Consider the following 27,710-nt stretch of genomic DNA (forward strand, 5'->3'; position numbering starts at 1 on the left):
TGTTTAATTGCTAAATTGTAATTATTTCGCCACTATGGCCTATTTATTGCCTTACCTCCCTAATCTTACTACATTTGCACACACTGTATATAGTGTGTTGTTTGTGTCGAACTGCTTTGCTTTATCTTGGCCAGGTCGCAGTTGTAAATGAGAACTTGTTCTCAACTGGCCTACCAGGGTTAAATAAAGGTGAAATAATTTTTTTATAAAAATAAAAAACTATGCCCCCCTGGCCTGTCTGCCTCCCTGCCTGTCTGCCTCCCTGCCTCTATGTCTGTCTCCCTGCCTGTCTGTCTCCCTGCCTGTCTGCCTCCCTGCATCTATGTCTGCCTCCCTGCCTCTATGTCTGCCTCCCTGCTTGTCTGCCTCCCTGCCTGTCTGCCTCCCTGCATCTATGTCTGCCTCCCTGCCTCTATGTCTGCCTCCCTGCTTGTCTGCCTGCCTCCATGTCTGCCTCCCTGCTTGTCTGCCTGCCTCCATGTCTGCCTCCCTGCCTGTCTGCCTGCCTCCATGTCTGCCTCCCTGCCTGTCTGCCTGCATTCATGTCTGCCTGCCTCCATGTCTGCCTCTATGTCTGTCTGCCTGCCTGTCTGCCTCCCTGCCTGTCTGCCTCCCTGCCTGTCTGCCTCCCTGCTTGTCTGCCTGCCTGCCTGTCTGCCTGCCTCCATGTCTGCCTGCCTCCATGTCTGCCTCTATGTCTGTCTGCCTGCCTGTCTGCCTCCCTGCCTGTCTGCCTCCCTGCCTGTCTACATGTCTGCCTCCCTGCCTGTCTGCCTCCCTGCCTCCATGTCTGTCTGCCTCCCTGCCTGTCTCCATGTCTGCCTGTCTCCATGTCTGCCTCCATGTCTGCCTCTATGTCTGCCTGCCTCCATGTCTGTCTGCCTCTATGTCTGTCTGCCTCTATGTATGTCTCCATGTCTGTCTGCCTCCATGTCTGTCTGCCTCCATGCCTGTCTCCCTGCCTGTCTCCATGTCTGCCTTCCTGCCTCCATGCCTGCCTCCATGCCTGCCTCCATGCCTGCCTCACTGCCTGCCTCACTGCCTGCCTGCCTGCCTGCCTCACTGTCTGCCTGCCTGCCTCACTGTCTGCCTGCCTGCCTCACTGTCTGTCTACCTGCCTCACTGTCTGCCTGCCTGCCTCACTGTCTGCCTGCCTGCCTCACTGTCTGCCTGCCTGCCTCACTGTCTGCCTGCCTGCCTCACTGTCTGCCTGCCTCACTGTCTGCCTGCCTCACTGTCTGCCTGCCTGCCTCACTGTCTGCCTGCCTGTCTGCCTGCCTGCCTCACTGTCTGCCTGCCTGCCTCACTGTCTGCCTGCCTGCCTCACTGTCTGCCTGCCTGCCTCACTGTCTGCCTGCCTGCCTCACTGTCTGCCTGCCTGCCTCACTGTCTGCCTGCCTCACTGTCTGCCTGCCTCACTGTCTGCCTGCCTGCCTCACTGTCTGCCTGCCTGCCTCACTGTCTGCCTGCCTCACTGTCTGCAGTACCCTGTTGGATACAATATAGGGATTTGCTGTAAAGGCTTAGAGTCTGCAGTAAAACAAGACAAACCGCCAACCGTACCACAGCAGAAATGCAGGTTACTGCCTGGCTGAATTTTCACTTTAATCTTACCACGAGTAGAGAAAAACGCTCTACTGACTGCATTCAGATGAAATGAACAAAGGCAACACTAACTTTGACTCATGATGACTTTTTTCTAAGCCTTCTGACTCAGAACCTGGCATAACTTGAGAGTTAGAAGGTTGGTATTTGATGCCATCGTCACCCACAGTGCCATGCTTGCCAGGTCTCTATGTCACCCCCAAAGCCTTGAGAGAGAGAGGGAGAAGAAGAGAAATAGAAAGAGAGAGAGGGAGAATTCTGCAAAAATCCTACAAAAATGTCCTCCGTGAACAACGTAAAACATCAAATAATGCATGCAGAGCAGAATTATGCCGATACCCGCTAATTATCAAAATCCAGAAAAGAGCTGTTACATTCTACAACCACCTAAAAGAAAGCGATTCCCAAACCTTCCATAACAAAGCCATCACATACAGAGAAATTAACCTGGAGAAGAGCCCCCTAAGCAAGCTGGTCCTGGGGCTCTGTTCACAAACACAAACAGAGCCCCAGGACAGCAACACAATTACACCCAACCAAAATATGAGAAAACAAAAATATAATTACTTGACACGTTGGAAAGAATTTACAAAACAATTGAGCAAACTAGAATGCTATTTGGCCCTAAACAGAGAGTACACAGTGGCAGAATGCCTGACCACTGTGAGTGACCCAAACTTAAGGAAAGCTTTGACTATGTACAGACTCAGTGAGCATAGCCTTGCTATTGAGAAAGGCCGCTGAAAGCAGATCTGTCTCTCAAGATAAGATAGCCTATGTGCACGCTGTCCACAAAATGAGGTGGAAACTGAGTTGTACTTCCTGACCTCCTGCCCAATGTTTGACCATAGAGACACATACTTCCCTCAGATTACACAGACCCACAAAGTATTCAAAAACAAATCTTATTTTGATTAACTCCCATATCTATTTGGTTAAATACCACTGTGTGCCATCAGAGCAGCAAGATTTGTGACCTGTTGCCGCAAGAAAAGGGCAACCAGTGAAGAAGAAACACCATTGTAAATACAACCCATATTTATTTAATTTATTTCCCTATTTGTACTTTAACTATTTGCACATCATTACAACACTGTATATAGACATAATATGACATTTTAAATGTCTTTTATTTTGGAACTTTTGTGAGTGTAATGTTTACTGTTCATTTTTTATTGTTTATTTCACTTTTGTTTATTATCTATTTCACTTGCTTCGGCAATGTAAACATATGTTTCCATGCCAATAAAGCCCCTTAAATTTAAATTGAAAATTTAAATTGAATTGAGAGACAGCAACAGACAAATATAGACAGAGACGGACATCCCTGAGAATGCACTTATTATTCAAAGTCAAACAGGATGTGTGTAGAGACAGACAGAGACAGCGACAGACAAATATAGACAGAGACGGACAGGCACACAGAAATACACCAGAGCGAGACATACAGACACAGACAGAGAGAGAAAATGACAGAGACAAACAGAGCCAGAGAGAGAAAGAAGCTCCACTCTCCACTACTCTGCACTGTGCTAATTAGAACCACACTCACGTGAGGCTGCGCTCGATTCATGCCTGACACACAGCGCAGCACAGCCTTGCAGCACAGCCTTACAGCACAGCTATGGAACCACACTGGGCCCCCTTCAGTTTCACTATCAAACAACATGATTTGAGATATCACTGTTGCATTGTGTTAGTTGGAGAAAGCGTCATAGCAATCCACTTTCTGCAGCAGGTACATCATGAGGGGTGTGTGTTTGTGTGTGTGTTTGGAGAGGGATAGCAAGGGAGAGGGATAGCGAGAGAGAGAGAGAGAGAGATGAGGAAAGCTGATTTCATGCTCAGGGGATTGCATCTAATTTCTTCTCTCAGCTAGCCAGCCTGGTGTAGGCTAGTTGCGTACGGAGATGCTCGGTACATTACTGCCATCTAGTGGTGGCTCTATGAACAGTTTATTAACCCCGGGGAAGAGGAACCTCTACTTCATTATTTTTATTTTACCAGGTAAGTTGACTGAGAACACGTTCTCATTTACTGCAACGACCTGGGGAATAGCTAAAGGGGAGAGGAGGGGGGATGAATTGTAAGCTGTACAGTAGAGAAGAATAACTAAAAGGTTGGATTATAAAACACAGATGGAACACTAATCTGGTACCTGGCCAGAACATTAAACCACTACATTTAACAGCACCCAAAGGGCCCCTGTTTTAATAGGTAACAAGTAACAATTAAGTTGTTGTTGTTTTGTTTACTGGTATTAGAATCCCTATTAGCTGGCTACAACTACGCTACCTGGGGTCCAATTAAAGCAAAATACAAAACAATTCCACAAAGACAACGCCAGAGGGATTTAGCCAGAAGCAGTACACTGCATAGGGAACTATTTAGGATGGAAATAATGGTGATGTCGTGCCCTTGGCTCCTTGACGTTGAAGTGTCAACAGGATTAGATATGAAACCACTGGAACGTCTGCTGAGGCATGGCCATGGGCTAATGACTGGGTCAGAGTAGCACTCATCGCCTCAAACCACGACTCTGTGTCAAAGACAGGACAAGAAACACAGGCGAGAGAACGAGAGAGAGAGAGAGAGAGAGTGAGAGAGAGATAAGAGATAGCAAAAGAACAAGAGAGCAAGGTAAAGGCAGAGAGGTGAGGACCTAAAGAGAGTGAGAGACAGCGAGGGAAAGAAAGAGAGCCAGGTAGAGAACGAGAGCCGTGGACCCACCAGCAGCATTAGCCGGTATGAAAGGCCAGTGTGATCACAGCTCCTTTTCGACATGATTCAGCTCGTTAGTTGTGCTACGGGCAAAGCAGAGCAGAGCCACCCTTACGTTACACTGTCCCGTGAAAGACTGTGCACGCCACTGTGCGCGCCTGCCACCGCAAACTGAAGACGAGAGTCCCCATCGTCACGGGGATAAGAGCCATACACACATCTGAGAAACCTCTTTAGGGGTGTTTATCAAAATGGCTGCTTGGGCAGAACCAGCAGTTTTACATAACATCAGTCACTCACTGACTCATAAAACCAAGTTACTAAAGCTGTGTGACCAAACAACAAGAAGGTGTGACACAGAGAGCCATTTCAAACCAATTCAACCGCTTTTGTACTGAAGGTCTTCCGGGCATATTTTGAATATCACAGACACACCATTCCGTTCACTGGTGCTGTCACAGAGAAAGTAGAATATACAGCGCAAGACTAAGGTAACAACCAGCATGATGCAGAAAACCCTTGACCCTGGTGCTGACGGCTGTGGCACAGCGTCCCTCAGTGTAACAGGTCGTGGTAAAGTTGAAGGTGTCCGTCTGCCTGTGTATGTGCACTGTGTTTATCTGTGTGTCTGTCTGCATATGTACAGTACAAAGTCAACGGTACTCACGGTCGTTGCACTGTGTCCCTGTGTAAGACGTCATGGTGCAGTCGCAGGTGAAGTTCTCCCACTGTTGAATACACACGCCCATGTTGGCACAGGAGTCTTCCTGACAGGTAGTGCTGGGTCCTGGAGGAACAGACAGGGTGTAAAGGGGTGGAGTAACCACAGGGGTTGCCACTGAGCTCCATCTTTGGAGGTACCATGCAGTAGTGCACTTTGTGTGGAACAGGAAGTGGGGGGGGGGGGGGGTCATGCGGGCCGTATCGTTCCAATAGGACGTCTCAACGTTTGGAGAAAGAAAACACAACACTCTCTCTGTGTGTTTTAACACTGCATAAGAACCATTATGAACAGGCAAGAACAGAAATGAGAAATAGATGACCTTGTCCACATGTGGCTTACGATAACAGATACTGTACAGGAGTCACAGAAACAAATGTTCCCACCCTCCTCAAAAAACGATCAGAAACTACACGTCTTTTTCCAGGAAGTGAAACATTACAATAAAGGGAAACACTAGATTTACAACACCATAGACTTAAGACACATAGAAATGAAAACAAGAACAATAACAAGTGAACACTTCAGAGTGTGCAAGTACAGTAGTGCATATCCCTGAGTATGCACTCCGTTGAGACAGTCTAAGGGGTATTCAAAGTCAAACAGGATGTGTGTATACCATTCTCCACCAACCACCACCACACATACAGCATCTCACACTTTTGAATACTTGTCTAAGTGGGAATGCAAACAAGAACAATGCATTATGTGTATATAGTAAATCCGTCTGGATTCAAACAAATAACATACAAAATCTTATCAAAAAACCTCCAAAAGAAAAAATGAATTCCAAAATGTGAAATGATTAAAAAAAAGAAACTGCAAATAAACAGTAATTGAAGTGCAAGTGTCTTGTGAAAGAGAATATGTGAGAAATGAAAAGACATTGGAGGTGAAACAGAAGAACACAAAAGAAGAAGTATAGTTGCTGGCTGAAAATGCCTTTACTGTCTAATGCAGGTGACGGTATTCAGTCACACGACCCTGTCTGTACCGGAAGACTCACTCTCTGTAACAGCACTTTCTCATTTCACCAGAGAAAGGAGGGAGTAGGACAGGGTTGAGAGAGAGAGCGAGAGGGGCTGAGAGATGGCCTCAGCAGCACGGTTGATGCGCAGTTGCAGTATTTGCTATACTTTTCTGTATATCTCAACTTTTCATACCTGAGTCATTTACTTTGATATATAGAGACGGGTATGCGTATCTCTGGGAACCCCCTGAAACTAGCCTTGGTTAAAGCTCAGCAGCAGGTATGTGATGATATTGGCTGCTTCCTCTGTCCCACCTGACACAGTAATAAACTCCCATCAGCGTCTCAGTATAGTAGGATATATTCTAACATATATATATACACACACACACCCTACATGTAATATCTTCTACCTATTTAATTACAACTCTGATCCTACCACTTATGTTGCAGTAATCATCCCTACTCTCCTCTCTGACCATGGGAGCATGAACACGAGTTTGTTTCTGTTCAAACTGTAATAGACTCTGCTACTCTGGGTCTGTGTCAGACGGATGGAGGGACGTACCGAGCAGAGCATGATTACCATAAAGAGTGGGCTGGTCGGTGCCGAAGCCGTAGGCAGACAGCAACTACAAGTAGCACAACATAATTACAGTACTACAGCCCTGGGCTGGAAATGGACCGTATGGTTAATAATGGATGTGCTTCTCTGTGTGGGTTGGAATGATTGTTTTTCACCTCCTCTCTTTCAGTATCTCCCTGTCTGTCTCTCCCTTCTGGATTCTCTCACTTTTTCTGCCTCTTATCGTTCTCTTTCCATCCCTCTCTGTCTCTCTCTTCTTTTATCCTTCTCTCTCACTCTCCAACATTTCTCCTGCCACTCCCAGAGAGTGAGCCCTCCTCGCCAGCAGTGGGACATGCTACACCCACAATGCATTGCACACAGCATTCTTTCAGCCACGCCTCAGAGAAGCGTTGAGAGTTGAACCTTCTACCTTGCAGGTCGGCTTTGGTGAAACCAACTTTGTTAGCGCAGAAAAACAACAAACAGAACAGAAAGAAGCGGAAAAACAACAGAGTCAGGTTAGTGAGGGACCATAGGGTTAGTTTGAGGATCTGGTATAGTAGAGGTAGAGGTAAGTACAGTGGTTATAAAGGTAAGTACTTCACTTTGTTATGTTAAGTGGTTAATTAGTGTTCATCTGTTTGATTACAGAAAAAGGAGTAGGTAGAAAAAGAGATCAGGTTTATAGATATTGGTGTGTAAGTCATTGTGTGTGTTTAGGAATGTCCTGTGATAAAACAAGCTCAGTTTGAATACTGATCCTTTGGCACCACCTAGTGGTACATGCAGTGCCCCTGTCTATTATTTTACCACAGTCCACCAGTGGTTCCCAACCTTTTTCGGTTACTGAACCACTGCCCGGAGTTCCCCTGAAGTACCCCCTCATGTGCATTTTACCAGTAGGCCTATGGGCTCATGAGTCTTCTCAAGTACCCCCTGTGGATAGGCCAAGTACCCCTGGTTGGGAACCACTGCAGTACACCATTAAGGCTGGGACCCTAAGTGGCCATAAATGAACTGAGCTTGATGGTCAAAAGGTGTGAGTGGGCAAGGACGATAGTATAGCAATTAGTAGAGGGTCAAGATCTAGTCATCTAGGGTGCAAGGGGTCGATTTGGAACTGGACGCATACATAATATGTGGGTTCATTTGGCGTAGGGGTCTTAGGTCATGGGGTCGTACCTTCACATCCGCGTTCGATCTGTCCAGAGCGGAACAAGGCGTCGTTGATGAGGTCAGGCAGGCGGCCATTCAGATCTACAGACGCCAGACAACCCTGGAAACCTTCCCTAGAGACCACCAGTTTAGGAAGGTTCTGGTACATGTTAGGCCCCAGCCCTGCCACAAACAGATCCCCTTCAGGGAGGGAGAGAGAGAGAGAGAGAGACAGATGAAGGGAGGGGTGAGTTGACGAACAAATGAAGGATAAAGGATGTAAAGGTCAGAGGGTGTGTCAACACCGTTTCTGTAAATAGAGGATAATCCAGTCATTACACAACTATTACGAGTTTGTTCAGTCAAATCAGCAAACAACCTGAGCAAACACCACCGACGGCTACATTCCAACATCCACACTAGCATCACTAACATCATGTGTCCGACATGCATTCTAAGTGCTATGCTGCAGTAGCGTAAACGTTGGATTGACAGTGTTAATGTCTCTATGATGGAAGGGTATATAGAGGCTGACTGCTTGGTTTTTTACTGAAAAGTATATCTCCAGTGCCTGTAGACTTGATGTGTGTTTACTACCTTCCTTGGAACGGTGGGAGAAAGTGAGGATATGAGGATATGTTTATCAGTGTACTTCTTGTTACCTTTGAGGTCGAGGTTCTTGGCTCCGTTGACGTTCTGTGTGACGGACTTGGCGTCCACCTTGAGGGTGTGTGTGTTGGTGGCGTCCCTGGTGATAACTACGTTGTGCCACTGGTTGTCATTCAGGGCACTGTCACTGTTCCCCTTCAACAGACTGGGACCGTTCCCCAGGTCGAACACATAGTGGACAAACCTACGGAGGGACGAGACAAGGGCACACAAATGCATACTTCAGCACTCCTAGTACGTCCCTTCATTAAGGGCCCTTCTCCACTATACGCCCCAAGAGGAACCACTTTAGCCTGTGTGTGTGTCCATGCGAGGGGACAAGTGATAGGGATGCACACGTCAGTAATTCTTTGTTTCTGTACTTTGGGACCCGCCTCAGAGAAGCCCCTTCAGCCTGTGTGTTTCCATTAGCGTGCACAACCAAAACAATGGGACTTGAAGTGTGTGAGTGTAGGAGACGTTACTGAGAAGGGGAGTGTGTGCACAAGCAGTGGTAGGGACAACAAGAGAGCACTCGCTCTCCTCTGAACACTGAGCAAACAAGGCTAGGTAAGAGAATAATGGTACTCGTACATGACTAGTGCCTCACCCTTTGACCAGCTCAACAGCGATAAAGTCGTTTCCGTCTCCGCTGTTGAACAGTATGAAGCCGTCCGGGGAGGTGGTTTTAAACTGGAAGAACAGGTGCATGGTGGTGTAGGCCTGCAAAGTGGCCAGCCCCAGGTAGCTGCCCTTGGATTTGAAGGTCACCGGGTCGGCGATGATGGAGCGCATGCCGAAGCGGGCGTTGAGCTCGCAGAAGTCGATGTCTCCGTTCTTACACATGTCAATGTAGAACATGCCGTTGAACTTCAGGCCCTGTGGGTGGAGGTGAGTTCGGGAACGATAACGATAACGATAACATTTGGTATCGCGATAACTCAGCGATGACAATAATATGGATAGCTATTTGTATCAACCTAAGTAATGCTAAAGCAAGGAAGAGAGAAGTTGTTAAAATCTTAAAGGCAAGAATCTAGAAGAGGTCTAGAGGCTATAACAGTAGCACTAGCTCTGACCCCGACCCCCTCCGGTCTGTGTAGGTCAGTGCCTGGCCAGGCGCCAAATGATGATTTATGGTCTAACATGTGTTCCTGCCAGGCCTGGAGGGGTTACCTGCAGGTGTCCAATGAAGGAGGAGGGGGAGGAGGAGACGAAACGTCTCTCTGTCAGAATCCCTGTCTCCACATTGTGGAACTCCAGACGAGTGTGGTCACCTGCCATCTGGCCTGGAGAGAGAGAGAGCGAAAGAGAGCGAAGGATAACGAGAGAGAAGGATAACGAGAGAGAAGGATAACGAGAGAGAGAGAGAGAGAGAGAGAGAGAGAGAGAGAGAGAGAGAAGGATAACGAGAGAGAGAGAGAATGAGAGAGAGAGAGAAGGATAACGAGAGAGAGAGAGAGAGCGAGAGAGAGAGAGAAGGATAACGAGCGAGAGAGAGAACGAGAGAGAGAAGGATAACGAGAGCGAGAAGGATAACGAGAGAGAGAAGGATAACGAGGGATAACGAGAGAGAGAAGGATAACGAGAGAGAGAGAGGATAATGAGAGAGAGAGAGAAGGATAACGACAGAGAGTGAGAACGAGAGAGAGAAGGAGAGAGAAGGATAGAGAAGGAGAACGAGAGAGAGAAGGAGAAGAGCGAACGAGAGACAGAGCGAACGAGAGAGAGAGAGAGAGAGAGAGCGAGAGAGAGAACGAGAGAAAGAGCGAGAGAGAACGAGAGAGAGGAGAACGAGAGAGAGAGAGAAGGAGAACGAGAGAGAGAGAGAAAGAAAGAGAACGAGAGAGAGAGAACGAGAACGAGAGAGAACGAGAACGAGAGAGAGAATGAGAGAGAGAGAGAAGGAGAAAGAGAGAGAAGGAGAAAGAGAGAGAACAAGAAAGAGAGAGAGAATGAGAGAGAGAAAGGGAGAACGAGAGAGAGAGAAGGAGAGAGAGAGAAGGAGAACGAGAGAGAGAGAGAAGGAGAACGAGAGAGAGAGAGAGAAGGCGAACGAGAGAGAGAGAGAAGGAGAACGAGAGAGAGAGAGAGAGAGAAGGAGAACGAGAGAGAGAGAGGTTGTAGTGAGGCAAAGGAGGAAATAGAAAGATGTAGAGAATAACAAAGGCAGGGGAGAAAGGGGTAAAGAGGGAGGAGAGGGGCAGGATTGGAATATCAAAGGATTTCACCTCTTTTATTAGTAAAAAAAAATGCATCACATCAGAACCAGTAACAGTACCTTCAGCCATGTCTTCGTCGACTGTCAGTTTGAAGTTTTTACCGCGTCGGACCACTCTGACAGAGTGCCAGTCATTATCATTGAGCTTTTGTCCAGCATATAGAGTCTCTGGTCCCTTGCCTGAGAAGGACCGTTTGTTAGTTCAGGGTTAGGGTTAGTCAGCAACGCAAACCAAACCTTTGTTTTGTCTGGGTGAGCTGGGTTATTTTACCAGCAACCTTAGCGGGGACGGCAGAAAACAGATGTTTCTGGAATTCAGGGATACAGTATTTTCAACCTAACTTCCGTTCCCCTTTTCTACACCTGCTACGTTAGGTTAGTCTACCACCAACCAATTTGTTGGTCAGAGAAGGAGAAAGCATTTTTTGGGACACTGATTCTAGCTCGGATCTTGAATGCAGGAAAGCAGGTTTGTTGCACTCTGGGCATTTTGTGTTTACTTTGCTAACTTTAAAATCAAAGATTTGGTTTGGCTTAAAGTAAAAACAGAGGAGAAAAGATCTGAATAGATTACAATAAATGACAAACGATAATGCATACAGTATATGTGTACAGTATGTAATAATCTATGTCCTCTGTCAGTGGACGTATGACTGCTCATATGGTAAGATAATAACTGCTGTTACTCATAAAAGGGCTTGGAACTATTTTTAAAGCACATCTCTACACAAAGCCGACAACTCATGGAAGATGCAGGTCCACAGGTTCACAGGTCCACAAAGGGCAAAGAGAGAATCTCTTCAAATACAAATTCCTCTGCTATCCACAAGAGGGCGTGTCAAGCCTGTGGTGTGCCACTCCAGTGTGTTCACGGAGTGTGTGTGTGCGCGTGCGCGCTCGTGTGTGTGTTTCATTACACACATTACCTACTGCCGCATTAGGTGTGCTGTGCAATCAGTGACATTGATCAGAGTAATTGGAGTGAACGACTGTGTCTGATCTGTCACTCAAACTAAACTGGGATCTACCGTGAAATAAAGCTGCAGCTTGGGGACAGGCTGTCACACACGCGCACACACACACACACCCAGAGCGAGAGAGAAATGCACACAGGCGCACACACTCAAACACACATACACAGTTCCAAACACACCATGCACACGTATCAGTTGAAACCAACATTCGTTCTCCAGGCAACGTTCATAAACCAGGCCGTCGACTCTCTGTCATGACCAACACATGCTCCTCTCGCTGTCAGACTCAAAACCTCTTCATGAGTAAGAGCAGTTGTACTGTACCTCTGTACAAGTCATTCAACCATTTATCTTGTCAAGACATATAGAGAATACCATTCCCATACTCGGACCATTACATATGGGAGGGAATTTCAGTAACATTTTGACAGCAAAAAACGATAAACCTAACAAAATAGATCAAGAAAAGTTGGATAATTGAGTTAAATGTAACGAATAGAAACAATTATAATTTCTTCTTTGATCTTGGCTATAGCTGATTTCTTATCCATGTAATTCTATTATCGCACTTCTGTACATTACCCTATCTATAACACACAAATCATGTCAAACATCATTATATAACGTTCATTTAAAGAAGAATTCTCCAACAAGTGGAGTGGTGACTTACTGGTGGTACAGTTTATCCTGACACAGTCTAGATGGGGGGAGAATAAGTGACAGATGAAATCGCATCCTTCAAGGTAAAAGCTGCAGACATCCAAGAACAGAAACTCCACCTTCCGGGGACGGTCACATGACGTCGGCGGCCATTTTAGGTCGTTATGGTAACTTTTGATGATGTCAACATCAAACTGCCATTTTGGATATTATGTCTTATTCCAATTTTGACCATTACGCTTTCTTTGAGTTTAGGTCAGAATTCCTTCTCTCAAATTACATTTACATTTACATTTAAGTCATTTAGCAAATTAAAATACTTTTCTTTGTGTTTGGCAGTATTTTGTAGGTCTGATGCGTGCTATAAAATACATGTTCTGAACTATTTTGAAAAAATATTTTAAATGTATTTACATGTTTGTTCAATTTCAAAATGTCCGCTTGCAGTTCATTGGCCACATCGATTTACCAACCCAGTATTTTGGAAACTTCATTTTGTACTCAACACCTGTAGCCATCAGTTGATTTATAAATCAATTTGCAGTATACTTTACATTAAACTACAGGCTACAAAACAGTGTTATATGATGGGTATCTCGTTCAAAAGAAGATACAGGAAGTAGACTAGTCCTGTGATTGGTCTGATTGGATTGGTCAGGTGATCTGGGTTGGGATCCATGTGACCCAGCTCGTCATGTACCGTCAACCGCAACAGAAAAGTGGAAGCAAACAGCATCGATCCAGTCAGCACCAGCACTGTACAGTGGCCTAGAAGCGAACCACTAACCTGGCTCTAACACAGGACTAGTTGTGTCAGTAGTAGTAGTGAATTTGTTTATGTTTGTTGGAGCGAAACCAGCCGGATCACATTATCTACTGAGCAGTATAGTTGATAAAGTGATTGAAAACATAATGTATATAAAACTGACTGTAGTAGTGTGATGGTAATTATGTGTTGACAGGTGCTGTTTGTGTGTGTATTGTATGATAACGCATGCTTTCACCAGTACTACAGATTGAGTGCTTCTATCCTATCCCATATTTGGCCGACATGTTAGCTTGAATAAAAATAAGTTATACTAGCAAGAGCAGTGCGCAAGTTTCTCTTTTCTTTGAAGTAATTGCATTATTCCCACACAGCTGCAACCAGATGTGCAAGTGCTTTTTGGACTTTTGAATCCTATATGCCTATAGGCCACCATCTGCAGGCTAGCTGTGTGCTGTGGGCTCGGGCTGTGTGCCAGACGGGCCGCAGGCTAGGGGCCGTTGAAGGGGTGAGTACCATCTTTGAACAAGGCGACATGGGAGATACCACCTACACTACTGTAGGGGTACTAATGGGAGGAGCCATGGACCTGCTAATATGGACCAAACCAAAATAAAAAAAATAAAACAGGAAATAATAAACAAAACACTGTTACGACAAGAACAAGCCCAGACAATAAACCCAGATGTTATCAGTACTTTACATGAGAGATACAAATTCAAAATAAAATAATAGGACCTATTAAAAGTCTTATAAATGCGTATATGGTATAGCTATATGCTAGGCCAATGTGGAACAATGTTTGTGAAAAATGTTGAGTAAAACATTGAAAGTGTCTAGCCTGAGAGTGATGTGTTACAATTAGTGCATTTTTCTACAGTCAAGTCAATATCGTAATGAAGAATGACTGCGGTATGATCTGTTCAAAAGATGTAGCCTGAAAGCATGGATATCGTGGTTAAGTGTTAGATTCATGAGATAGAAATACCCTACAGAGACCACAGCAACAAAGCAAGAAAATACTGTATATGATGCCAAGCAAATCAAAATACAATCCATGCAACTACTGTACAAAAATGATTAAAAATGAGTTTTAGTTTGTGTTAGATTTTTTGATGTTTTCGACCAAAACAAAAAAAGAACTCATGTAAAATACAACTCACGAAAACTACTATGAGCTAACTTAAACATGCCTCCTCAAAAGAAGAGGGTTAGCGGTTAACGGTTTTATACGATACCTAGGTTGACCGTTAGTTTGACGCGGCCGCTGTCCAGCTCGAGACGGAGTGTGTCAGCGGAGTCCCGAGAGGTAGCGGCCATTAGGAGCCCGAAAGCACGCTGGGACTTGAAGCGGAGGGAAACGTCCTCTGCCTCAGTGTGCATCACGCTTGGCATCACCACTTTCATATACATGCTGCCATCGTAGCTCAGGATGGACGCCTCTGTAGAGTGGAAGGAGAGAGGAGAAAGAGAGGAAGTGGGTTTGAGACTAATAAGACAAACCTCAATGGATATACACTACTGTTCAAAACTTTGGGGCCACTTAGAAATGTCCTTCCTTTTTAAATAAAAGCGCATTATTTGTCCATTTATATAACATCAAATTGATCAGAAATACAGTGTAGACATTGTTGATGTTGTAAATGACTATTGTAGCTGGAAACGGCAGATATTTTATGGAACATCAGACGCCCATTATCAGCAACCATCACTCCTGTGTTCCAATGGCACGTTGTGTTAGCTAATCCAAGTTTATAATTTTAAAAGGCTAATTGGTCATTAGAAAACCCTTTTGCAATTATGTTGGCACAGCTGAAAATTGTTGTTCTGATTAAAGAAGCAATAAAACTGGCCTTCTTTAGACTAGTTGAGTATCTGGAGCATCAGCATTTGTGGGTTCGATGACAGGCTCAAAATGGCCAGAAACAAAAAACGTTCTTCTGAAACTCGTCAGTTTATTCTTGTTCTGAGAATTTAAGGCTATTCCATGCAAGAAATTTCATCAGACAAGATCATCTTATTTCTCATGGTCTGACAGTCCTCTAAGTGCCTTTTGGCAAACTCCAAGAGGGCTGTCATGTGCCTTTTACTGAGGAGTGGCTTCCGTCTGGCCACTCTACCATAAAGGCCTGATTGGTGGAGTGCTGCAGAGATGGTTGTCCTTCTGGAAGGTTCTCCCATCTCCACAGAGGAACTCTGGAGCTCTATCAGAGTGACCATCGGGTTCTTGGTCACCTCCCTGACCAAGGCCCTTCTCCCCCGATTGCTCAGTTTGGCTGGGCGGCCAGCTCTAGGAAGAGTCTTGGTGGTTCCAAACTTCTTCCATTTAAGAATGATGGAGGCCACTGTGTTCTTAGGAACCTTGAAAGCTGCAGAAATATTTTGGTACCCTTTCTCAGATCTGTGCCTCGACACAATCCTGTTTCGGAGCTCTACAGAGAATTCCTTCGAATCTCATGGCTTAGTTTTTGCTTTGACATGCACTGTCAACTTTTGGACCTTATACAGACAGGTGTGTGACTTTTTTTTAATTTTATTTTTTTTATTATTTTTTTTTATTTTTTTTTATTTTTTTTTAGGGGAGGTGTGTGACTTTCCAAATCATGTCCAACCAATGGAATTTGCCACAGGTGGACTCCAATCATGTTGTGGAAACATCTCAAGGATGATCCATGGAAACAGGATGCACCTGAGCTCAATTTCAAGTCTCAAAGGATCTTAGGGTATTTCTGTTTTTTAATTGTAATACATTTGCAAAAATTTCTAAAAACCTGTTTCGCTTTGTCATGATGTTTTATTTTACGGCTGTAAGGTAACTAAATGTGGAAAAAGGGAATGGGTCTGAATGCACTGTACATGTACTTAAGGATGAAACATAGGCCTACACGTCCCTCATGTCCTATCGACACAGCATCCCACATACACACTCCAAACGTTGTACTACTGTGTCTGCGCGCCCAGGCTCGACACACAATGCTCAACAAGCAGAACATTTACACATCAACCTCTTCCTTCCTCTACAATTTCCCTTTGTTCCTAACAGTGGTTCCTTCATGACTATCATGCACACCTGTTTTCAGACACACACACACGCACACACACACACACGCACGCACACACACACACACGCAAACACACACACACACACACACAGGCGCGAACACACACACACACGCAAACACACACACACACACGCGCGCACACACACACGCACACGCAAACACACACACACACACACACACGCACACACACACACACGCACGCACGCACGCACACACGCACACACACACGCAAACACACACACACACACACACACACAGGCGCGAACACACACACACACGCAAACACACACACACACACGCGCGCACACACACACGCACACGCAAACACACACACACACACGCGCACACACACACACGCACACGCAAACACACACACACACACACACTCAGTTGGTAGAGCATGCCACTTGGATAGTGGGCTTGATTCCCACAACCACCCAGATCTAAAATGTATGTGTCGCACGCATGACTGTAAGACACTTTGGATAAAAGCATCTGCTAAATAGCATATATTACATTACGATTACACACACTGAACTCTCACTCTCTGACTGACACATCTGCAGAGCCTCCTATCCCAGTTAAACAGAGAGATCAGCACATCAGATAGGAGGAAGGGGACACATTTAGTCGCAACACAACCCTATTTCTGCTGTTCACACTTGTCGTCATGGGGTGACTGGCAGACTGGGAGGTGTTCTGTTCTGATGAATTAAAAAGGGCACTCAGCCATGAAATACCTTGTTTGACACCTCAACTTTAAAAGGTCAAATAGCCCTCAGGCTTTATTTTATTTGGATTAAAATATAAAACTATCTCTGGCTGGAGATGATAGTTTTGCAACGGTCTAAGCTGAGGCTCTCTAGGGGCAAGTTTGCAAGGAAATAAAAGTGTAAACTTCACCTACTGAATGCATTTCTTTGTTCTTGTTCTACTTGTTGTTGTGATTTAATACTGACACTGATTTGATTTCAGCTTTACTCATGCAATAATATTCGACTGCCAGCGCTTGACAGAGCTTGACATTACAGCTACAATTTATGTCAAACCAAAAGTCGCTGCGACAAATATGTTATGAAACATGATGCTTTGAAGGCAAGGTTGTTTGATGGCAACTCGTCAAAAAAAAGCTAGCTTGCTAGCCAGCTCCGTTGCTAAATATTAGACGTCCGGACACGTCCGACGTTCTGTAACTGATTGTTCCGTGCTCTTAACTACATGTAGACGACAATCAGACCTTGGCCATGAAAAGTGAGAGAGAAGGCCCTCTCTTTCTTCCCTCTATTTTCCACCAGGACAGAAACACATCGTATTTCCCTGTGATATCCCCTCTGACAAGCCAAGGTATTGACTTCAGCCAGCCAGGCCCAGGTCCAAGATCCAAGAGGCAGGAAAACAAGGTGAGAGATGTGCTGTGTGTGAGAGCGTGTCTGACTGGCTGAGCGCATTAGAGAACATCTCTAATAGACATGTAAGGACACGGAAAAATGATCGCTTGTTGAGTGCAAAGGGCTTTTCTTGAAGGAATTGTTATTTTTATTTTTTTATTTAACCTTTATTTAACTAGGCAAGTCAGTTAACTCACTGTTCCCCGTGTGCCGAAGACGTGGATGTCGATTATGGCAGCCCCCCGCACCTCTCGTATTCAGAGGGGTTGGGTTAAATGTGGAAGACACATTTCAGTTGAATACTTTCAGTTGTACAATTGACTAGCTATCCCTCTTTCCCTTTCCCTTTCTTGCGGTCAATTTGACATCTACAAATTATTTCGAATTATGTTCTGGCCCCCTGACCAATCCGCTCAAGGAAAAATCGTCTGAATATAGTTGATGATCCCTGGTTTACACCCCGGTAACAGACGAGGTGATCGGCCCCTATATGAAACGGTATGGGTGTGTGTGCGCGTGTGCGCCAGTGTATATTATGTGTCCCTGCATGGGTGCGTGTGTGTGCGAGCTTGTGTTTGATCTGTGACACACACCCACACACACTTCCCCACATACAGTAAAGTGCTGCTATGCCTACCCAGCTGTGTGTTGCTCTAAAGAGAGGTATCAGCAACTCTGAACAGCTCATTTCAGACGGTAATTAAGGCGGGGGGGGGGGCAGAGTCACTTTACATAATTAGCTGAGAAATAGAGGCAGGAGATGGAGGGATATAGGGAGGGAGGAAGGAGGAGGGAGGAAGAGGAGGAAAGGCTATTAACAACATGAAAGCTCCACAGCGCAGATCCCTGAGATGAAGATAGAAGGGGGTGGTGCATGTGTTGCTAAGCAGGGTTTTCTGCAGTCTAATTTCTGCAGCAGCGTTTAACATGGAAGTCAACATTGTGGATGCCTGTTCCGCGGTCTCTTCCTCTGTGTTGGTGTGTTTGTGTAGTAGTGACAGGCAACGACACGTCTGCCACATTGTTTCAGTAATCAAACTCCCAACTGGAGGCTTGGCTGTCAACGTGATGGGACGTCTGTTGGATGTGGATCCTGTGAGTCCCTTATGTGAAATCTACATTGTGTGTTTAGATGCTGACAGTGTTTAATGCTACAAATACACAGTCATGCAGGAAGATCATGTCAAAGTCATGTACGCAGCTAGGCCTAAATCTGGTGTTGATATTCCTTTTTCATTGTTGACAATTGAGGGGTTTCTGCACAAATGTGTGTATGTGTGTATGTGTGTGTGTGTGTGTGTGCCTGTGTTTGTGTTTTCGGGCAGCTCAAGCTGAGTGTCTGTGCTCTTTCAGGCAGTGTGTTTATGTCCATGTTTGTGTTGACTGCAGTAGAGCTGAGTGTGTGTGAGTGTGTGTGTGTGTAGAGCCCCTCTCAGAGTCAGGCAATGGGAAATGGCTCCACTCGAGAGAGGCTGTTTGCGGCGAGTGGACATTATCCCCCATAATCCCCCCATGTCACTCAGTGTGGAGTGTGTGAGAGCAACGTTATGGCAAAGTTTCAACAGCATCAGCGGTACTGGGGAGCCATCATCCCCTCTTAACGCTCGGCACGCTAGCTGCTGCTTTCCAAAGTCTTTCAAGATCGACGTACGTGTGTGAATGTATGTTGACATTGAAACGTGTACATACTGAGTCACATGCTCATTGTTATAGGGATGCAGAGTCACATCCTCATTGTTATAGGGATGCTGAGTTACACCCTCATTGTTATAGGGATGCTGAGTCACTTGCTCATTGTTATAGGGATGCTGAGTCACATCCTCATTGTTATAGGGATGCTGAGTCACACCCTCATTGTTATAGGGATGCTGAGTCACTTGCTCAGTGTTATAGGGATGCTGAGTCACACCCTCATTGTTATAGGGATGCTGAGTCACACCCTCATTGTTATAGGGATGCTGAGTCCCCTCCTCATTGTTATAGGGATGCAGAGTCACATCCTCATTGTTATAGGGATGCTGAGTCACACCCTCATTGTTATAGGGATGCTGAGTCACTTGCTCATTGTTATAGGGATGCAGAGTCACATCCTCATTGTTATAGGGATGCAGAGTCACATGCTCATTGTTATAGGGATGCTATGACACATGCCCATTGTTATAGGGATGCTGAGTCCCCTCCTCATTTTTATAGGGATGCAGAGTCACATCCTCATTGTTATAGGGATGCTGAGTCACTTGCTCATTGTTATAGGGGTGCTGAGTCACATGCTCATTGTTATAGGGATGCTATGACACATGCTCATTGTCATATTGTGATGCAGAGTCACATCCTCATTGTTATAGGGATGCTGAGTCACTTGTTCATTGTTATAGGGGTGCTGAGTCACATGCTCATTGTTATAGGGATGCTATGACACATGCTCATTTTTATAGGGATGCAGAGGCCCAACGCTCATTTTTATATGGATGCTATGACACATGCTCATTGTTATAGGGATGCTGAGTCCCCTCATTGTTATAGGGATGCTGAGTCACATCCTCATTGTTATAGGGATGCTATGACACATGCTCATTGTTATAGGGATGCTGAGTCACATCCTCATTGTTATAGGGATGCTATGACACATGCCCATTGTTATAGGGATGCTGAGTCCCCTCCTCATTTTTATAGGGATGCAGAGTCACATCCTCATTGTTATAGGGATGCTGTGACACATGCTCATTGTTATAGGGATGCTGAGTCCCCTCCTCATTTTTATAGGGATGCAGAGTCACATCCTCATTGTTATAGGGATGCTATGACACATGTTCATTGTTATAGGCATGCTGAGTCCCCTCCTCATTGTTATAAGGATGCAGAGTCACATCCTCATTGTTATAGGGATGCTATGACACATGCTCATTGTTATAGGGATGCTGAGTCCCCTCCCCATTTTTATAGGGATGCAGAGTCACATCCTCATTGTTATAGGGATGCTATGACACATATTCATTGTTATAGGGATGCTGAGTCCCCTCCTCATTGTTATAAGGATGCAGAGTCACATCCTCATTGTTATAGGGATGCTATGACACATGCTCATTGTTATAGGGATGCTGAGTCCCGTCCTCATTGTTATAGGGATGCAGAGTCACATCATCATTGTTATAGGGATGCTAAGTCCCCTCCTCATTGTTATAGGGATGCAGAGTCACATCCTCAATGTTATAGGGATGCTGAGTCCCCTCCTCATTGTTATAGGGATGCTGAGTCACATCCTCATTGTTAAGGGATGCTGAGTCACATGTTCATTGTTATAGGGATGCTGAGTCACATGTTCATTGTTATAGGGATGCTGAGTCACATGTTCATTGTTATAGGGATGCTGAGTCACTTGCTCATTGTTTTAGGGATGCAGAGTCACCTGTTCATTGTTATAGGGACATTGAACCACATGCTCAATGTTATAGGGATGCTGAGTCACATGCTCATTGTTATAGGGATGTTGAGTCACATGTTCATTGTTATAGGGATGCTGAGTCACATCATCATTGTTATAGGGATGCTGAGTCACTTGCTCATTGTTATAGGGATGCAGAGTCACATCCTCATTGTTATAGGGGTGCTGAGTCCCCTCCTCATTGTTATAGGGATGCAGAGTCACATGCTCATTATTATAGGGATGCTGAGTCACTTGCTCATTGTTATGGGGGTGCTGAGTCCCCTCCTCATTGTTATAGGGATGCTGAGTCACTTGCTCATTGTTATAGGGATGCTGTGTCACATGCTCATAGTTATAGGGGTGCTGAGTCCCCTCCTCATTGTTATAGGGATGCAGAGTCACATGCTCATTATTATAGGGATGCTGAGTCACTTGCTCATTGTTATGGGGGTGCTGAGTCCCCTCCTCATTGTTATAGGGATGCTGAGTCACTTGCTCATTGTTATAGGGATGCCGAGTCACATGCTCATTGTTATAGGGATGCTGAGTCCCCTTCTCATTGTTTTAGGGATGCAGAGTCACATCCTCATTGTTATAGGGATGCTGAGTCACATGTTCATTGTTATAGGGATGCTGAGTCACATGTTCATTGTTATAGGGATGCTGAGTCACAAGTTCATTGTTATAGGGATACTGAGTCACATCACCATTGTTATAGGGATGCAGAGTCACATCCTCATTGTTATAGGGATGCAGAGTCACATGCTCATTATTATAGGGATGCAGAGTCACTTGCTCATTGTTATAGGGATGCAGAGTCACATGCTCATTATTATAGGGATGCAGAGTCACTTGCTCATTGTTATAGGGATGCTGTGTCACATGCTCATTGTTATAGGGATGCTGAGTCACATGCTCATTGTTATAGGAATGCAGAGTCCCCTCCTCATTGTTATAGGGATGCAGAGTCACATGTTCATTATTATAGGGATGCAGAGTCACTTGCTCATTGTTATAGGGATGCTGTGTCACATGCTCATTGTTATAGGGATGCTGAGTCACATGCTCATTGTTATAGGGATGCTGAGTCACAACCTCATTGTTATAGGGATGCTGAGTCACCTCCTCATTGTTATAGGGATGCTGAGTCACATGCTCATTGTTATAGGGATGCTGAGTCACATGGTCATTGTTTATAAGGATGCTGAGTCACATGCCCATTGTTATAGGGATGCTGAGTCGCGTGCTCATTGTTATAGGGATGCTGAGTCACATGCTCATTGTTATAAGGATGCTGAGTCACGTGCCCAGTGTTATAGGGATGCTGAGTCGCATGCTCATTGTTATAGGGATGCTGAGTCGCATGCTCATTGTTATAGGGATGCTGAGTCACATGCTCATTGTTATAGGGATGCTGAGTCACATGCTCATTTTTATAGGGATTCTCTAATGTCATATTGTTTTGTATTTTACTATGTTTTTCTCCATAATTTCCATCTGGTCTCATCGCTGCAACTCCCCAACGGGCTCGGGAGGTGAAGGTGGAGTCATGCGTCCTCCAAAACATGACTCGCCTAACCGCACTCTTAACATCCGCCACCCGCCAGCCTACCTCGGAAGCCAGCCACACCAATTTGTCATAGGAAACACCTTTCAACTGTCGACCGGGGTCAGCCTGCAGGCACCCGGCCCACCACAAGAAGTCGCTAGAGCACGATGAGCCATGTAAAGCCCCCCCCGGGCCAAACCCTCTCCTAACCCGGACTACGCCGGTTGTGGCACAGCCCGGGAAGGAACCCGGGTCTGTAGTAACGCCTAAGACCGCTGCGCCACTCGGGAGCCCACAAAAGTCTGATTTAAATCATGCCCATAGTAAGTATGATCAGAGATTTAAAAAAAAAAACTGATCTTTCATATCATTTACATGTTACTGTGGGGTCCTAGAAGAGGTTTTCTGAGTTAGATATGTTCAATGGGCTTTGTAAGGGGATGAATTAAATCCAGATTTCTTCCTATGTTAGGAATGTTATGGCCACTCAAACACAGTGTGTCCATTACGGTGACTTTCAACAGTCCTCGCGCGGTTAATTTGACTATGCATTATTAAAACTGCAAAGTCAAAGAGTTGTAGTATGACTAATACTGTGACATTGGCATAACTTCCTCTTTAAAAGTGTATTTAGGCTTATTTGAAGTAGTTTTTAGAAATATCTCTCATGTCCTAACTGGGCAATGAGACAGATTAGTCTAACAGGTGTATTTGACCTGAATGCTAGTGAAGTGATGATTCATGATTTTAGTCAGATGACTTATGGTTGGTTGCAAGATGTCCAGCATGTGGTCGGTCTGGTCAGGTCTTCAGCACCTTCAGCAGGGAAGGTGACAACTGGATGCATCTGGTTTTCAGGGGAAATGGAAAGAGAGCCTGACTTCCTCTTTTGGACGTTAAACAAGGTGACACTCCATCTTAACTCCTCCTCCACATTTACCGGATTGGTTGCCGAGGGGACCTCCCCCGACAGTAAAAAAAAATCTTGTCAGGACTAGAAAGAAAGATACGCCGCTTAGGTGTTTCTTTTATGCCTTTTACGTGATGTTACGTCTTCAGTCACACACACTGTTCTGTCTGTTCCACACTCTGCCACAGGGGGGCACTACAGGCCAGAAATTACAACACAACGCGACAGATAATGAAGAGAAATGACGAGAATGTGAAGGAGAAAGGGAAAGGAGGGAGGAAGGGAGAGAGAGAGGGAGAGAGGAATCACGGGTCCTATTTAACAGCAAGATATGGAAGCTCTTACACTTTCTGTCTGCGTTGGCACTGTCTGTGCTTCGTCAGAACCCCCTCCCCCCCCTAAACCAGCCTAGGAACCTTAAACCCTGCCAAGGAGATTGGAGGTCTTGTCAATTTGTCAGATGGGCGCTCTCTGAAAGCTCGATTTGGTCTGGTTCTTCCTTAGAGCAAGAGAGAAAGGGAGGCAGAGAGGGAGGTTAGAGGTGCAGTCACCTAGACCCTAAACCCCACTGACTTAGCCATACCCTGACTATCATCTCCAGCCAATTTATATGCACTGGGATGTGACGGCCCCATCCCTATCCCCTCCCATACAGAACACACACACACTGCAGTGTTTATATACACCCCAGCACCAGTACAGGGCTCCTAAGCACACATTTAATTAGAGTTAGGGATTAGAGAGCAATAGCATAATGTTCCCAAGCAGAGCAGAGGAAAAACCACCCCACGCCTGGAAACAGCATTATAGAGCGGAAGACCTCGCTGCTCTCTGCTACTATTACAAGTAAACAGTGTCAAACAAATCCCTCTCTCCCTCTCTCTCCCCCCTCCCCCCTCCCTCCCTCCCTCCCCTGCAGGACGTTTCACTACGAAATGTCTAAAGCTGCATCAGGCTCCAGTTGACTGGTTGATGTTGAATGGCTCCAAGCCCTCCTTCCACCATCTTCACCAAACAACCACGGAGCTCCACACCACCGTCACCATCCATCCACCACTTAGCCTGATACAAAATTGGGGGGCGGAGAATGGGGAGGTGGGAGGACACACGGTGTTCTTACAGCCTGTTCTTCAGCTGCAAAACTCCATCTCACTGTGTTTACGTCATTGCCTTCTGAGAAGCTACATGAATCCACTACGGTAGAGCAGCACAGCCATGTTATACACCGCTAAATGAGACCCTCACCGACATTTGACAAAAGCCGTCAGCACATAGAGAGGATAGAGAGAATAACATAGGAGGATAGAGAATAACACATAGAGAGAATAACACATAGAGAGAATAACACATAGAGAGAATAACACATAGAGAGAATAACACATAGAGAGAATAACACATAGAGAGAATAACACATAGAGAGGATAGAGAGAATAACATATAGAGAATAACACAGAGAGGATAGAGAGAATAACACATAGAGAGAATAACACATAGAGAGGATAGAGAGAATAACATATAGAGAGAATAACACATAGAGAGAATAACACATAGAGAGGATAACACATAGAGAGGATAGAGAGAATAACACATAGAGAGGATAGAGAGAATAACATATAGAGAGAATAACACATAGAGAGGATAGAGAGAATAACATATAGAGAGAATAACACATAGAGAGGATAGAGAGAATAACACATAGAGGATAGAGAGAATAACACATAGAGAGAATAACACATAGAGAGGATAGAGAGAATAACACATAGAGAGAATAACACATAGAGAGAATAACACATAGAGAGAATAACATATAGAGAGAATAACACATAGAGGATAGAGAGAATAACACATAGAGGGAATAACACATAGAGAGAATAACACATAGAGAGAATAACACATAGAGAGGATAGAGAGATTAACATATAGAGAGAATAACACATAGAGAGAATAACACATAGAGAGGATAGAGAGAATAACACATAGAGAGAATAACACATAGAGAGGATAGAGAGAAGAACACATAGAGGATAGAGAGAATAACACATAGAGAGAATAACACATAGAGAGAATAACACATAGAGAGAATAACACATAGAGAGGATAGAGAGAATAACAAATAGAGAGGATAACACATAGAGAGAATAACACATAGAGAGAATAACATATAGAGAGAATAACACATAGAGAGAATAACAAATAGAGAGAATAACATATAGAGAGAATAACACATAGAGAGGATAACACATAGAGAGAATAACACATAGAGAGGATATAGAGAATAACACATAGAGAGGATAGAGAGAATAACATATAGAGAGGATAGAGAGAATAACACATAGAGAGGATAGAGAGAATAACACATAGAGAGAATAACACATAGAGAGGATAGAGAGAAGAACACATAGAGGATAGAGAGAATAACACATAGAGAGGATAGAGAGAATAACACATAGAGAGAATAACACATAGAGAGGATAGAGAGAAGAACACATAGAGGATAGAGAGAATAACACATAGAGAGAATAACACATAGAGAGAATAACACATAGAGAGGATAACACATACAGAGAATAACACATAGAGAGAATAACATATAGAGAGAATAACACATAGAGAGGATAGAGAGAATAACACATAGAGAGAATAACACATAGAGAGGATAGAGAATAACACATAGAGAGGATAGAGAGAATAACACATAGAGAGAATAACACATAGAGAGGATAGAGAGAAGAACACATAGAGGATAGAGAGAATAACACATAGAGAGAATAACACATAGAGAGAATAACACATAGAGAGGATAACACATACAGAGAATAACACATAGAGAGAATAACATATAGAGAGAATAACACATAGAGAGGATAGAGAGAATAACACATAGAGAGAATAACACATAGAGAGGATAGAGAATAACACATAGAGAGGATAGAGAGAATAACACATAGAGAGAATAACACATAGAGAGGATAGAGAGAAGAACACATAGAGGATAGAGAGAATAACACATAGAGAGGATAGAGAGAATAACACATAGAGAGAATAACACATAGAGAGGATAGAGAGAAGAACACATAGAGGATAGAGAGAATAACACATAGAGAGAATAACACATAGAGAGAATAACACATAGAGAGAATAACACATAGAGAGGATAGAGAGAATAACAAATAGAGAGGATAACACATAGAGAGAATAACACATAGAGAGAATAACATATAGAGAGAATAACACATAGAGAGAATAACAAATAGAGAGAATAACATATAGAGAGAATAACACATAGAGAGGATAACACATAGAGAGAATAACACATAGAGAGGATATAGAGAATAACACATAGAGAGGATAGAGAGAATAACATATAGAGAGGATAGAGAGAATAACACATAGAGAGGATAGAGAGAATAACATAGAGAGAATAACACATAGAGGATAGAGAGAATAACATATAGAGAGAATAACACATAGAGAGAATAACACATAGAGAGGATAGAGAGAATAACACATAGAGAATAACACATAGAGAGGATAGAGAGAATAACATATAGAGAGAATAACATATAGAGAGGATAGAGAGAATAACACATAGAGAGGATAGAGAGAATAACATAGAGAGAATAACACATAGAGGATAGAGAGAATAACATATAGAGAGAATAACACATAGAGAGAATAACACATAGAGAGGATAGAGAGAATAACACATAGAGAGAATAACACATAGAGAGAATAACACATAGAGAGAATAACATATAGAGAGAATAACACATAGAGAGGATAGAGAGAATAACATATAGAGAGAATAACACATAGAGAGAATAACACAGAGAGAGAATAACACATAAAGAGAATAACATATAGAGAGAATAACATATAGAGAGAATAACATATAGAGAGGATAGAGAGAATAACACAGAGAGAATAACACATAGAGAGAATAACATAGAGAGAATAACACATAGAGAGGATAGAGAGAATAACATATAGAGAGAATAACACAGAGAGAATAACACATAGAGAGGATAGAGAGAATAACACAGAGAAAATAACACAGAGAGAATAACACAGAGAGAGGATAGAGAGAATAACATATAGAGAGAATAACACAAAGAGAATAACACATAGAGAGAATAACACATAGAGAGGATAGAGAGAATAACACAGAGAGAATAACACATAGAGAGAATAACACATAGAGAGAATAACACATAGAGAGGATAGAGAGAATAACACATAGAGAGAATAACACATAGAGAGGTTAGAGAGAATAACACATAGAGAGGATAGAGAGAATAACACATAGAGAGAATAACACATAGAGAGGATAGAAAGAATAACATAGAGAGAGAATAACACATAGAGAGG

At 44.0% G+C, this 27,710-nt stretch overlaps 1 protein-coding gene across 9 annotated transcripts in view; it reads right to left on the reverse strand.

Moving 5' to 3' along the window:
- Positions 1–1,345: 1,345 nt before the first annotated feature.
- The window catches only part of LOC129817310 (neurexin-3b-like), a 184,093-nt gene continuing 157,728 nt past the window's right edge, over positions 1,346–27,710 (reverse strand). For 4 of the 9 annotated variants that reach the window (XM_055872411.1, XM_055872409.1, XM_055872410.1 and 1 more), the window contains 9 exons: positions 14,248–14,451; positions 12,254–12,280; positions 10,670–10,789; positions 9,565–9,677; positions 8,999–9,267; positions 8,403–8,593; positions 7,768–7,941; positions 7,016–7,042; positions 1,348–5,113 (listed from right to left, as the gene is read on the reverse strand). In XM_055872411.1, the coding sequence (XP_055728386.1) occupies positions 4,980–5,113; positions 7,016–7,042; positions 7,768–7,941; positions 8,403–8,593; positions 8,999–9,267; positions 9,565–9,677; positions 10,670–10,789; positions 12,254–12,280; positions 14,248–14,451 (1,259 nt within the window). In that variant the 3' untranslated portion in view covers positions 1,348–4,979. Of the gene's footprint in view, positions 5,114–7,015; positions 7,043–7,767; positions 7,942–8,402; positions 8,594–8,998; positions 9,268–9,564; positions 9,678–10,669; positions 10,790–12,253; positions 12,281–14,247; positions 14,452–27,710 lie in introns of all 9 variants that reach the window. The other 5 variants (XM_055872406.1, XM_055872404.1, XM_055872413.1 and 2 more) reach the window with 3 other exon arrangements.

This window comes from Salvelinus fontinalis, chromosome 20 (assembly GCF_029448725.1).
Source record: "Salvelinus fontinalis isolate EN_2023a chromosome 20, ASM2944872v1, whole genome shotgun sequence".
NCBI classification, from domain to species: domain Eukaryota; kingdom Metazoa; phylum Chordata; class Actinopteri; order Salmoniformes; family Salmonidae; genus Salvelinus; species Salvelinus fontinalis.